General features: G+C 35.9%; 1 protein-coding gene across 1 annotated transcript in view; it reads right to left on the reverse strand.

The window, feature by feature from the left end:
• Ca-alpha1T (Ca[2+]-channel protein alpha[[1]] subunit T) overlaps positions 1–14,290 on the reverse strand; it is an 82,842-nt gene that overhangs the window by 29,164 nt on the left and 39,388 nt on the right. Inside the window, exons 6-11 of the mRNA XM_089589419.1 lie at positions 12,090–12,128; positions 2,368–2,471; positions 1,577–1,752; positions 1,096–1,188; positions 619–797; positions 134–288 (exon numbers count right to left, since the gene is read on the reverse strand). Coding sequence (XP_089445545.1) covers positions 134–288; positions 619–797; positions 1,096–1,188; positions 1,577–1,752; positions 2,368–2,471; positions 12,090–12,128 — 746 coding nt within the window. The remainder of the gene's footprint in view (positions 1–133; positions 289–618; positions 798–1,095; positions 1,189–1,576; positions 1,753–2,367; positions 2,472–12,089; positions 12,129–14,290) is intronic.

Here is a 14,290-nt window from a genome sequence, read left to right on the forward strand (position 1 = left end):
TGGTGTTAGAAACTTTAAATTTTTTTTCGTAATGGTTGACTATTTGTATATTATATATTCTATAAGGAGGCTTTTTTTGTATAACAAACAATTCGACAGAGTACATTCGGAAATTTTTCAAAGTTTCACTAACCTGGCAACCTTAAAGATCGTACGACGTTGGTTCGCATTTGATTGTGTGGATCCTTTAATAAATTTTGCTCTCGCTTCTGCTGCCTACTGTACAAAAACAGCCTCCATTTCTTCATGAGTCTTCGTTTTCCTCTTCTCCACAGGTGTGCTATGTATCTAAAAATTTACATTAAATAGCCAAGTTGGATAACTATTATTTCTGAAACTATCAAATAAGTGAGATGTGTTTTTCACTTTATAATGTATCTGTACTTCAAAATTTATGTTGAATGACCTGGTATTCATTTTTTTTCTAATTTTTCAGATATTTATGATATATTTAATATTGTGAGTTAGTAAATTACAGTTTCAGTGGTTAAAAAGTACTCTTACTACATAAAATTTAATCCAAATAATATGTCTCGTATCGATTAAATCATAAATATACTCTGGCACATATGCATGTCAAATCAATTGACAATCACTAAAAACAAAATAACCACTCACTTGATCATCTCGGCGTAACACGTAGTTGGCTCAGACGTGTTAGTCGACGAGGCGAGTGTGCTGGTGGAGTGAAATCGAGCCCGCTCCAATCGCATTCTCTCCATTTCGCGCTTCTTCGTCTCCGAAAATTGAGTCGCTATTACAACTAAGCAGAGGTTGATCATGAAAAAGGAACCGATCTGAAAAAAGGAAAAATTGCTAGTTTTTTGCTTCGATTTGCTTTTGTACATCCTAAACAGCCTTTGTAGTCATGTTTGCAAGTGCATTTGGTGATAGAAAGGTACCTATAGATATTCTTTTGGAAAAATTTTCGAATTACATGAAAAACAAAAATAGTGGCATCTTTAATGCTTGTTGTTTACATTAGATGAAATTATGCGTAATTCCTTATAAGGCTTTATTCGTCATGATTTCTTGAACTTTCAAAACTGCCAGATATATCTACAAAAACAACACAAAAGTAAGTCTTTAACTTACGACGATCAGAAGGACAAAATAAATCCAGTCCCAGAACGAGTGGGCGTCTTGCACGTAATACATTATATCTGTCCAACCCTCCAGACTTATCACCTGTCCAAGACAAACAAAAAAAACACAAGCTTGTATTAGTGTCCAAACATATGTGTGTTTGCGTAGCTTTACACGAGTACAGGAGAAAAAAAAAGCAAGGCTTTGAGAGTAAAAGCTAGGAAGAAAGAAGCCAAAGGCTGCTGCCACGCGAATAAGTCAAGAGCAGAGAGTCGCTGCAAAAAGAGGCGGAAATAATTGTTCTTAACCTTGGTCGTGTGTCAAGCGAGAGTAAAGGTGGGGTAGCCGGAGGAGAGGGAAAGCTGCAGACTTTAAAAGAGACTCCAAGAACTGGCTGATTTCAAGGGGATAAAAATAAAAGAAGGGAAGAAAAACACGGGTCAAGAAAGCAAGGAAGAGTTTGTGTATTTTCACACTTGCAGGTACTTACGAGAAATATGGCCACCCAAGCGAGGCCGATGTTGTCGAAAGATATCGTCCCCTGAAACGGGTTGTTGCCATGTCCCCTGCACTCCGAGTAATAGTAGTTCCAGTTGACGCACGTGTCGTTCGTGATAAACGTCGTGTTACTGTACGGCAGTGCTGTGTGATTGCACTCTGTGTTACCTAATTGATGAAGACAGGATCACGTTTATTAATTAATTTCAAGCATTACTCAAACATGGTTTTTTTTGCAAAGCTTATGAATGTCATGATATTCTTGACTAATATAAGCATACTTTAGATGTCACAGAATATTATTCATCTAGATTTATTAGTAATTTTTGTTTGTATTTAAAAACTAGTAGGTTAAGTAAGCATGTCTTTGCCAAATAATTACAGGATGTTTCAAAAATTTTTTTAAAAACTATATTAAAAGATTAAGCTTACGGAGATAAACCAAAGACGATAAATAATATTGTGGTTATGCTATAAGGCTTTACATTAAAGACATTCATTGATTTTTAATGTATTCTTTGAAAATTATGCATTTGATCACAAATTTAATAACAAGTTTGTTTAATTGTTTTAAAAAGGCTAATAGGTATAGTGTATTTTTTCAAATATTTTTCAGCTGTCTGTATATATTAGATGGTATAAAGTAAATATTTTACTTGAAGACCAAAAATGAACAAGTTACTATATAATCACTAAAAAAAAATCTTAGTAGGTTTAAATTGTACTTGCTCGTGTATGCATTAATGCTTAGCTGAATACTAAAGCGTTTTGCTATATACTTGCCGATCTTGAGTGGTGGCAAATTGCTGCAACTGTGCATACCATTGCCGTCCGGCTTCGAGCATATATAATCCTGACCCTGGTACTCAAAGTACTTTTCCAGATCACTGCAAGCGCAAAAATCAATGGGTATTAATGTGACGTGGCCTGCACCAAGGCCTCGTTCTTTTTTTATTCCTTTCTCTACCTTTTTTTTTTTTTTTTTTTTTTTTTGTGAACAGTCAAAAGTCATTATTTGTGAATGTGACTCAGAACAACAACACACGGCACTTTTTGCACATATGTACATTTATATATATATATGACGAACAGAAAACCATATAATGCACTTGATATATATTTATATTGATATTTATATATTGACATGCTTCACGACAAGTGCGTCAACGTAAAGATGATAATAATGATGATGATGGAAAAAACGATGCAGAATCGTATACACACAACAGATGATTGTAAAATTTAATAATTAAACATATTTTATCTGGTTTTTATGTTTTTACACCGTAAAAGCATAATGAGGATATAGTATACTTTCTTTGTAAAGAAAAAATTCATTTTGTCGATCAAATGTATTTTGAACCAATAGTTGTTTTGGTAAATTTCAGAAAACAAAAAGATAAAATTAAAGTTACTAAATTGAGACTTGACCTACTGTCTGGTAAAATTTTCAGCAAATACTTTTTTGCTTATCTGAATAATTGTTGGTGCTACTGCTTCACTAGAGTGTTGGTCAAAGTAAAAAGTGCAACTACTCATAAATCGTCTATTTTTAACGCAAAACAAACTTTAAACTTCATATGACGGCAGTCAAAGTGGCATTTGCTGCATGCATTCATGTACATGTACTGACAGAATGTACTAGTTTAGATTGATGTTGACAATCTTTAATCAGATGGTGTATTAAGCCTCAAAATAGTACCTTTTTATTTGAGTTTTGTAACATTCGCTGCAGTAACGTTGATGTTACCAAAAAGAAATTTTTCCATAAGAGAAATCTCTGTTTAAAGGGTTTGTAATTGCATTCCCTCAAGGCAGAAAAATTTCTTATTTAGTATTGCCAAGAATCCATTAATACTTACACAGTAAAAATTGTTCAATGGATCCGTCACTGTTTTAATTTTAAATTAAAAAATTCAACTGACTATATGTGTGTAAGCGATACTTATTGCACAAGGTGCGTGTAACAGTTTATGCGTGCGAAATAAAATGCAACATCTAAAAAAATGAACACTCCCGATTTTGTCACTGTCGAGCTTACGTCAACTCCTAATTTGGTTGTATTCTTTAAATATTTGCGCTTTTTTGACTCAATCGCTAACGTACAAATTATAAATTGATCTTTTGCCATTTTCCAAACATCTATTTGTCCATGTAACTTAATACTAATTGCTCTAAAAGGTGTAAGGTTGTAATATTTTTTCTTTACAACTATGATGTTGGTAACATGTGAGAATACATTAGGAATTAAGAGACGAAATATAATCATCGCGTTTTACTTCATCAATCATATGCTGTTCCACTCAGTCTAGCTAGCGTATGGTATATCCATTTTAAGTCTTTATAAGAGTTAATTCTGGTTCGGATCCGATGATAGCTTAATTATCATGGATTAGAGCTTTTTGTATTTGATTACTATGTATGAAATACTGTATGGAATACAACAATAAGCTGTAGATGTAGTAGTAGAAAATCTGAATCACACCGATTTGTTCAGAAACTCAAACAAATTTGTTTTTAATGTTAACATAAAAACTTTTATACGGTTAATAAAATTTATTCAATAGCAAAACACAAAAAAAAAAAAATTTTTTATTCTGTCACGTTTAATAAGTTTATCAATTGATTGATCGTTAATTGAACTTCCTATTCCTATTTCCTGAAAAATTATGTAATTTTTAGAAATATCTGTCAATTCCGATCAAAGCTTCGAAATAAAATAAAAAAAGTTATAATACCAGAAACCATGTATTTTCCATTGTTCATCCCAATACAATTTCTTTAAAAAACCAAAAATACTACCATCACACTGTGAAATTCCGTGTACATAATCTATATTCAAAACCCTTCAATGAACTTCACGATTTCTCACCCACCCAGTCAATTTTCCGGCTCAACTATTATCGAACGAAACATCGTAAATCCCCGCCCTACCTCCCTCTCTTTTTCACGCCTGTCTCGCACGTCTCACCTCCAAGGTATGCACGAAGGTGATTCCTCAGGAGCACATAATAACACACACCTTCGCACGTAATATAATCTCTTTCTCCCTTTTTTTATTCCCTCAGACTCTCGAGGGATATTAATCCTCTAGCTGCTCTACAGCACAACTGCACATCTATCTACGTACAACGTGCACAATGCTCTGCATCTACAAGTGTTTTACATACTCGCATTTACGCGCACTTGGTATACTTACTTAATCGCACACGTAGCCGCGTAAGAGCGCTAGCTACCGCTCGTCTCTCGTTTCTCGCACACAAAGGATTACAGGAAGACATGCGCTCACTAGTTCGTGCATTCGAGATGAGAGACGACTCTCTCTCGCTCTCTCTCTCTCTCTCTCGGATGAAGCGTATGGGTATGCAAATGCTCTCTTTTGCACGTCTTTGAAGTCGAGAAAGAGACAATTTATGCTGTGATCTGGCATGCATAACCCATACGTACACAGCCTGCAAGTCCAGGCGCTATCTGGAGCGATCAGGCGTTAACATTCGGTGTTCTTTTATTTTTCTATCTCGGCAAATTAAAAATCAAAAAGTGCAAATACCAATACAATTCAAGAGCCACAATCGTTTCTCTCACAAAACTATTAACCATTTTATTTATAAGGGTATGAAAGATACATTCATATGTGCTATTGAAAAAATCCACCCATCTTTTTCAAAAGCACACTTCTCAGTTTCTGACAACTTGTACTATCTATGGCTAGAAAAAAAGTGTATTATCAAACACCAATGGCTCCCAGTTGCAGCGTACTTGGAAGTCAGTGCTCTATTCCATTACGTGTATAACTCGTGAAAAGTCAAACGAAAAATCGAGTGCTCCCATGCTCTTTCACATAGTGTCGCATGACCAATTTGCATATTTGTCAACGGATATCACACGCCATAGTGCTGGTCTTCCGCAGTGGGCTAGCGACAGTGAGTGAAATCCATTGGATACACCTACATCGTGCGGTTGAAAATCAGTGTAGTGGCTTGCATCCTAAATATACGTATACACATCTAGATCATGACGCACTTGACTGTCGCGTGAATTTGCAAACTTCCCGACCGCATCCACTTTCGACCTCAACTACAGGGTGTCTATTGTTTGTGCACGATAGTGAGGTAGTGACATTGTACGGGTGTAAATTGCGGTGCAGCTGAAATTTGCGCAATAATTTCGGACTAGTAGTAGAATATGGCGTCGAGGCTGAGCCACGTTGTGAAATTTGATGTTTTTTTTTCACACAGAACTCTTGAGATTTAATAATTCAAAGAAAAGCCCTTTCATTTTGCTCATAATTAAAAACGATTAATATTACAAGAGCTCTACGTAAAAATCGAGAATTAACAAAGGTACTTACTACCCTTTTTTTTTGTATCGCTCGCTATAATGAAAAAAGACTCAAATAGACACAAAAAATTTTTTTCTGAGATGACACGTAGCGCACAATCTGGTTTCGTTTATAAAATGTACAATACAATAGTCTTGCTTTGAAGTATCAAAAAGAAATACAAACTGCCCAATCATGCACAGCTTTAATTTCGTTGAAATTTCGTTACCAGCCAAAGTTGAAATATCATTTGCGTTCTTGTTGAAAGTGTCTGACGCAAAAGCGATATCTACTACTGAAAAGCGAACGATACGTTGTTCAGCTTCGATGTGTCTGCACATTCATTTTGTAAATAATTTTTTTTCTCTTTCTCTCTTTTATTCTGTTTACCTTCCCTCGCAATGTGCGCATCCACCGTTTCCAGTGATTAGCATTCAAAAGTCCGGAAAAAGTACGGATCACGCGTGAAAAAACGTAAATAAATGTCAAAAGTCATTGACAAAAGTAAATTAATCTGATCGGACGTGCCTCCACTGCGTGTAAGCTTTAATTTATTTTGTTTTTTTAATCCTTACCCGTCACCACTACTTTGGCTTCTATTTTTTTTTTCGTGGCCCCGCGATCGTACCGGTATTTCAGTGACGTGACTATACATGCATTAGTGACTATGTAAAATACAATTGTTATGCGGATGGAAAATTATTTGAAACCAAGCCACTTTTCTAGAAATTGAATAATAAAAAAAGAAAAAAATCTATGTGACACTTTAACTTTGAACATAGTTATTGTTTTTTACCAAAAAAATTCTTTATGAAAAAATTTCTTGTTAAGCCATGAAGTTTTAATTAAAAAATGACAAATTTGAAAATGTGTAACGAAAAGTACAGAAGAACGTTTATTGAATAAGGTCTGTTAAGCTGTAAATTAATTTTCAGATTCACTAAAATAATAAAGTTATAACTTAAGATTATAATCCCCACGAAACACAAGTTCTTGCAGAAAAAATGTCTGGTAAACCACAATGCAGTGTATGGCAATATCAAAAAGATAAAAGAAATGGGTCACGTCAACTGTACAAAATGGTAACAATTTTTATTACCAAGGCGGAGTTATGAATACAAAAAAGGTTCAGAACAAAACCACTGAATGATAAAATTGTATTTTCCCCTTTTTCTAGCAGTTCGAGCTTCTTCACTATCATTCTCCAATCGAATAGAAATTTTTTCAAAAGATCTCTACGTACAAGTACACAATCCACTATATTCCTTCCCTTCTATTTTTTATCCTCCCTAGATACCCTCACTCCGAAGGAGATATTGAAAATCCTGCACACGCGAATCCACCATAAGCCAGCGACGACGGCTGCCGGAGATATTAACCACAACATATACACACCGCGAGATTCCATGCATGACAAATCAACAGCAGCAGTGCAGGCAGATGAAAAGTTATTTCGCGCGTCTGATTCCACGGCTCTAATCCCCCGATTATCACTCACCCGAGCCACGGACACGTGGCTACGTGTGCTAGTACTATTACTATTATTGCTCGAGTATCATCCACGCATGATTTGCATATTCCAATAAAAGTGGCCCTGGTATCGCGTCCCACGACAATTTACCAGCCTGCTGCCAATGCTGTGAGTTTTTTTTCCTTTTTTTTTATTTTCGTCCCGTGGCGCATTGAAATATCGAGTTTCCTTCTGTTTGGTTTCCATGGACGCCTGTTATTTTTTCATTTTTTGGTGATTCGCTCGATGCTTGTATTAACTCTATAAGTCTGTGTGTGCTTACTTTCTACCCATTAGAAATACAATACTTGTACGTAGTTGTGTTGTAAAAATGTTTTTTCTGCTGTAACGTAAACGTGATTAAAATAATGAAAAAAAGGAAGGTCACGGTAATAAATGCTATAGATGTAGTAAAAATAATGGAATTTATCTCCCAAACGAAGAGAGTAAACACCAGATGGCTCAATCTCTTTTTATTCATGATATTCTGATAAAAAACAGTACCCTCTCCCAGTTTTGATGTTGCATTAGTCCATGTACGCGTAGTAAAATTTATCGACTTAATTTATCATGACAGGACATGCGCATTGAGTCACACTTTTTTGTAAATACGATTACTCGACCGTCTGCACGTCTACGTTAAATGACAAGTGATCACAATGAGTGAATAAGATAAACTAACATAGAACGATGATTCAAACTTTACAGAACAAATATGAAATGCCGATTTTAGTTGGACAGAACAAAGTTAGAGAAGAAAAGTAACACTATTTAGATTATTTATGAACAGTTGCACAATATAAGTCTAAGATACACTTTGGCATGAATATTAAGTCATAAAATATACATATAGATTTACATGGTAAACACTACATTTATATTACATCGAGAGACTCATGCACTGAAAGTGAAACACTAGTAAAAATAGATTATATAGTTTTCAAGTAATATTCAATAAAAATGGTGGTTTTTACACGTAGTATCTCCAAATTGGGTTGAATTTCGAAAGCATTGTAAGAGAAAGTTTTGAGCATTGCTTTTCTTCTTCATTTTTTTCAAATGTAAAGCAAATAGGAATTATAATAATAGATAAAAAAACATCGATAAAAACAACGAATGAACGAAAAAAATTCAAGCCGACGAAATCACCGGCTGGTAACGGATGAAAAGCAAAAGAGAAAAAAAAAACGAGAAAAAAAGTGATCCCAACACAATAACGTGATGAGAAAGATGGACGAAAAAAAGAGAATGTGCGAGGAGGAAGGGGAAAACAAATGATACTCGGAGCGATTTCCATCGACAAATTTGCCTCAGGTTGTTCGCAAATGCGAAATTGGCCCGGACGGTCGCATTGACGGCTAGTGTGGAGCAGAGGCACGTGTACTATACATTTGCGAGAACACAGATTTGCGCTAGTGAGGGAAAAGCGAGTGGAGTAGAGAGAAAGAGAGATAGATAGAACGTGTATCCACATCAGACGACGTATATTGTACACACGTATACGTAGAAAAATAAAAAGATACTTTGTGTATGTGTGCTGGCATGCTCTATGTATGCAATAGCAGTGTTGGGCTGTTTTTCAAGAAACCCACTTGGATAAGAGTTTCTTGGAAAGCGTCCAGTGGTAAAACAAAGGCCAAAGCCCCCATTGACCGCGTATCGTGTCTCTCGATCGTCAATTATTTCTCTCTTCGCACACTTGCGAGATCTTGTCTACCTCTTACATGATGGAGAGGGTGTGGTGCCACATCATTTGCTTTACTTTTACGGACTGACAAGGGAAAAAAGTCGCGAAGACACCACGACAGGCAAGAGAATCGATTTATGTGTGTAAGTAGTACGAGTCAACGTGTGGTCAGACCAAGCGTAATATACGCCGTTCAACGATGGGTGTGCTTGTGATTTATAAATTTTTTGCATAATGCAGAATAACAGGGAGAGGGGCTTATTGTATATTCACGGGATAATTTATTTTTAGTCAAAAACGACAAGTAAAAAATTTTTAATTTATTTTTATTTCATTTCTCAAAGATTACCCGGAGCTAAATGGTTGTTACAAAATAATTTGAGTATTTTTCTCATTAGTAAGCAATTGATAGGAAATATAGGAAATACTATTTTTCTTGTCAGCTATATAAGGGGAAAAAAGTTCATTTGAGTTATACAACAAGATTAGTGACATTTTATAGACGGAAATTCGATCAATACCGGAGATGGAGATGTATAATGTGATTGGGTGTCGGTAAGTAGGGAGAAATTGATGGGAAAATCTGTTTTAAAATATTATTAGATCCGATGACCAACGCAATAGTGAATTACTTAATAGTGAGCAGAAATTAGATTTATGTACTCTTAATTACTTGTATTTTACTTTCCATAGAATATAAAAGATGGTAAGAATATTAGGTAACTTGAAAGCAATGAGTTGCAGACAAATAAGTGAAAGAGACAAAAATTTTGCTTGGAGATTAATACAAAAGGCGATACTATATTGCATACAAAAAAGTATGAACAAGCGCCAAAAGTTATATAATCAAGAAGCAAATTGAATGCTCATATCTACAGTTTTCTGTGAACTTCAAGTACTGACTCTACTGAATAGTTTTAGGAGGAAGGGAAAATCGATTTCTTAAGCGATACGTTTCTATTGCTGATAGAAAGATGATTTTGATTAATTTGGTAGTAGATTGAGAATACTGAAGAGTATGTACATACATTGATTTGGGTTAATTTTACACTGTTACATACGTAACTATATTTTATGTTTAATGAGTCACTGCCCAAGAAACCTTAGAAATACTAAACTAAGCTCAGAAAAGTCTCTTTCGGTGTATTTTTATGCTCTGAAAATGGATACAGTGAATCTTTTTCTTATACAGCTGGATGTGACGAAATAATAGTAATAATTAAATTCACAATCATTAAGCTCTCATAGGAAACAAGCCAACAATTTTCTTACAAGAAACTCGGTGTTATCATTCGTCAAAAATAATTGACGAATGCAGCAAAGCAAAGCTGAAAAAATGATGTAAGAAGCATTCCAGATCGCAACTATTTCATTGTTCTAGAGAATATGATTGTAAGATATAACTTTAGATTGAAAACAGAGACATGATTAGTAAATGGAAATTTTGAGAAAATCATAAAAACAAAACAAAAGATGGATTCTTATAAACTTTAAACAGTTATCCAACACGCAATCAATAATGAATGGATTAAAATAATTTTTCACCGCTTTTTTAAGGAACCATCAAACGAATCGACTGATTTCTTTGTGCGTCGAAGAAACTTCAAAGTTTCTAGTCAAGTATCTCGAAAGCTCTTATACCTGCATTTCAATAAATTAATGTAACAGTTTTTCTCCAAACTGTGCTATGATACGGCAACTTTTTGGCACTCGTACAGTAGAAGTTTGATGTATCGATTGGTACAGTACTATTTTGACTTTCTTTGTAGAATGAATGTATAAATGATGTTTTTGCACGTATGTATTGTATGATAACAATCGCAAAACATAAAGATCATCGAAGAAACAATAGACTACATCGATTAAGAGTCAAAGAGCACACCCACACGCAACATCAGCTATGGATGACAAATTCAAAGCTGACCCAGCGACCCCGAAAAACTTCTACCACGCGCACGCGTATGTACATGGTGCACCAACACCACCACTGTTCTCTTCCGGATGATTTCTTATATTGTACGTAAAAATACACGCACAATGCCATTCTTACTCAGATATAAGGTGAAACAACAGCGTATCTCGCGAGGTATCTTCGTGCGTGTGCCACGTGGTTTGGTACATGTCGTAATACGACACACGTGTACAAAAGCTCGTACAGCTAAGAAGGGAGGGGACTTTTACGTGCGTCACATCGATCGGGTACGTGAAATTCATTAATTTTCATCCAAGGTACCGTGCTTCTGTGGTGCGCATTATGTGGGGTAAGAAAAAAAGCTTTTCTGTTTTCTCTTTTCTTAGATACTTGGTGGCTCAATATTATCGCGGTGCGTTGGGAAAATGATAAATAATTACTCGAAATTTCCGTCTGGCCTGAAAGCTTCGAATAACTTTTAAAATTTAACTGGTTTACGAAAAATTGTCTCTCTCCCTTTAGTGTTGAAAATTTAACTCGGTTGCGCACCGTGAGCATATTTATGAGCAATTCCATCGAAAAAGTTGGATGAAAAAAGCTATTATTTTTAACGAGATGAGCGAAAAATGTCATAAATACAAAAATTTGTTTAACGCATTTTTTTTGCATTTTATGGAATTTACTTGATAAAATTTTTGTTTTGTTTCAGGGGACTTTTAACGAATGATTTTAGTAGCATAGCTTATACTCTCTCCGATGAATGTTTCAGTAAAATATACAAACACGATTCCAAAGACGACTTTTTAGACAATGACTCACTTCGACAATAAGCAACGTAGATACAATATACATTATACTCCCAACACTGCGCACTAACGTGTAACAATAAGTGTACAGAAGTTTGTGTGAAAAAAACGTGTAGTACACAAAAACAATATAAACTAACGTTTACGTGTAAGTGTGGGAAAAAATATATATATATTTATATATATTTGGTGTGTATACAAATATAGAGATGCACATATGCATATTATATACGATCGGTATACAAAACCGGGTTTCTAGAGTAGCTTACTAAATGCGCGCTCGAACGGAGTACTCGTCCGAGAGTAACCTGCAACAGCGAAACAACAGCCGGTTACTGACGACCCTCCATATTCTCCTCCTCTTTTGATTCCATGATATGTAATATGCATGTATTGCTTACAGCTAATGATGTTAGTCTTAATATTAATCCACTCAAAGGTCAACACGATTCAACTCGGCCAATACACACGTGTCGATCTTCACGTTTACCGGAAGCGCTCGCTCGCTCGCCTCGCGCGATGTGATCGTAAATTACCCTCCTAAGGACTCCATCCATGTGTGCCAATAAATTATTCACGCTGGTAGTTGTTCTCGTCCGACAACTGTTCTAACGTACAGAATAAAAATAATGCACACACGTGTGCGTTGCTATCGAACATTAGCATCTGCTATTCAGGGGGAGAATTGAGAATTCCGTTTCCTCATAATATCAATTATGCTTGAGTCAAACGAATTGAGTCGTTCACTGTAGCGTTGACGGAAGATGGACAGAAATTTGAAGGGGTGTGTACACACCTAATGTTTGTCGACTTGAGTGTATATATGCACACGAGGTTTGTTAGATTTGTTGAGCAATTAGTCGGTATTAAGCGCGGTTTCCCACAACTACGGAAAATAATAAAATCAGGTGATTTCGAAAATTGTTGGAAATGACTGAAGGGGTATCCTGGTAAATACGACCGTAATGGTTCATTCGCAGAAGGTGGGTGGAAATTTAGTAATTGGTTTACGAGTGACGGCCCCCTACCTCCGTAGCAAATGAAAAACCCGGAGGGTATCGCCCTCGTGGTTCCAACGAAAAACAAGTTAGTCTGATGAATAACTCAATCAACCCGTTATGTTTTACTCTGCTTGTGTAAGAGACGGACCGCACCTGTAGATAGCACACCCCGGCTGCTCAATTATTAGCACGTGTCCGCAAACGGCGTCCAATTGCGTACACCGTACACTGTTTCTCGCTGTTCCACCCTACTCTTGCGCGGTCCACGTCCGTAATTACTGTATGCGGGGAGTACAAGAGAGAACAAGGCGATTCCTCCTTGATCACCGTAATCCGTTCGAGAGCCACAGACTCTCGAGTCGGGTACACGAGGGGGAGGATCGGTAGTGCTTTTATCTCATTATTGCATGCCCTTGTACTTCAGGAATGTCAACTTTTTTTCTTTTTTTTTACTAACACAGACTATAATGGGTTAGAGGTATTGTTTTTATTTCCTGTGGTATGTCTACAGTCGTCTCTGTTGGTCATTCAATACCAAGGTGACGATTTGATGTTTGCTGTATATACATTGAATTGCTAGGCCCGAAAAATATACCAGACACTTCAAAGAGCCACCCCTTAATCTCGTTGATGGGCAATTATCGCGCTCGTCTACCAAAGCCCTGCACGCACGCGCTTCCCCTGGCTTTGGCGCTTTCATCAAATTACTTGCGGAGGAGATATGTTTCTGATCGATTGCTCTTCGTTAGCTCTGTACGCTCAATTGGGAGATTTTTGTTAGCACCGATGGTGTCAGATGTTTTGTGTCTTTCGCGCCTACCCTGAAATGGTTAGTAAAGTCTCATCAATGAAAGAGGTTGTTTGTGTGAAAGTAATTTATTTTTTTTTATTTAATATAATTTAATAGTTCATAATCTTGCAGTATAATCATAGTGTATAATCAAATAAACTTTTGTAATATTAACAAATCCCGAATGAATCATGCATATCCATTAAACCCACTATGACTCAATTAAAACTGTCAAAGTATAAGATTGACCGAACAAGTATAGTATATCAAAATAAAATGTGGAGCTCCCAATTATCGTGGAATGCGTAATCCACGATTATAATTAAGGCCGTTGTAAATAATGTAGAAAAAACGCCCGACCGTCGCCAACCTTGACCCTGACTCGTTCTACTTTTTTTTGCTTCGATTGTAGATTACGTGTACACATATCACTCACGTGGCTTATGAAAATTTCTCTCATTTATATTTTCCAAGTACTAATTAGAAATGAAAAACTTTTTTCATGAAACATTTCCTTCACAAGAATATTTCATTAAAAGCGCCAAATTCAGGGGACGAAGTAACGAAACGCAAGTTCACTCGTAAAATCCAACACAGCGTCAGACTTAAAAAAAAAAAAAAATAGAAAGCGGAACTCGTGAAAACCCCAGAAAAATTGTTATGATTCTTGTGTGGAAAT

Source organism: Copidosoma floridanum, unplaced genomic scaffold (genome assembly GCF_036245765.1).
Source record: "Copidosoma floridanum isolate Cflo_tuat_1 unplaced genomic scaffold, Cflo_Japanese_pri ptg000009l, whole genome shotgun sequence".
Taxonomy (NCBI): domain Eukaryota; kingdom Metazoa; phylum Arthropoda; class Insecta; order Hymenoptera; family Encyrtidae; genus Copidosoma; species Copidosoma floridanum.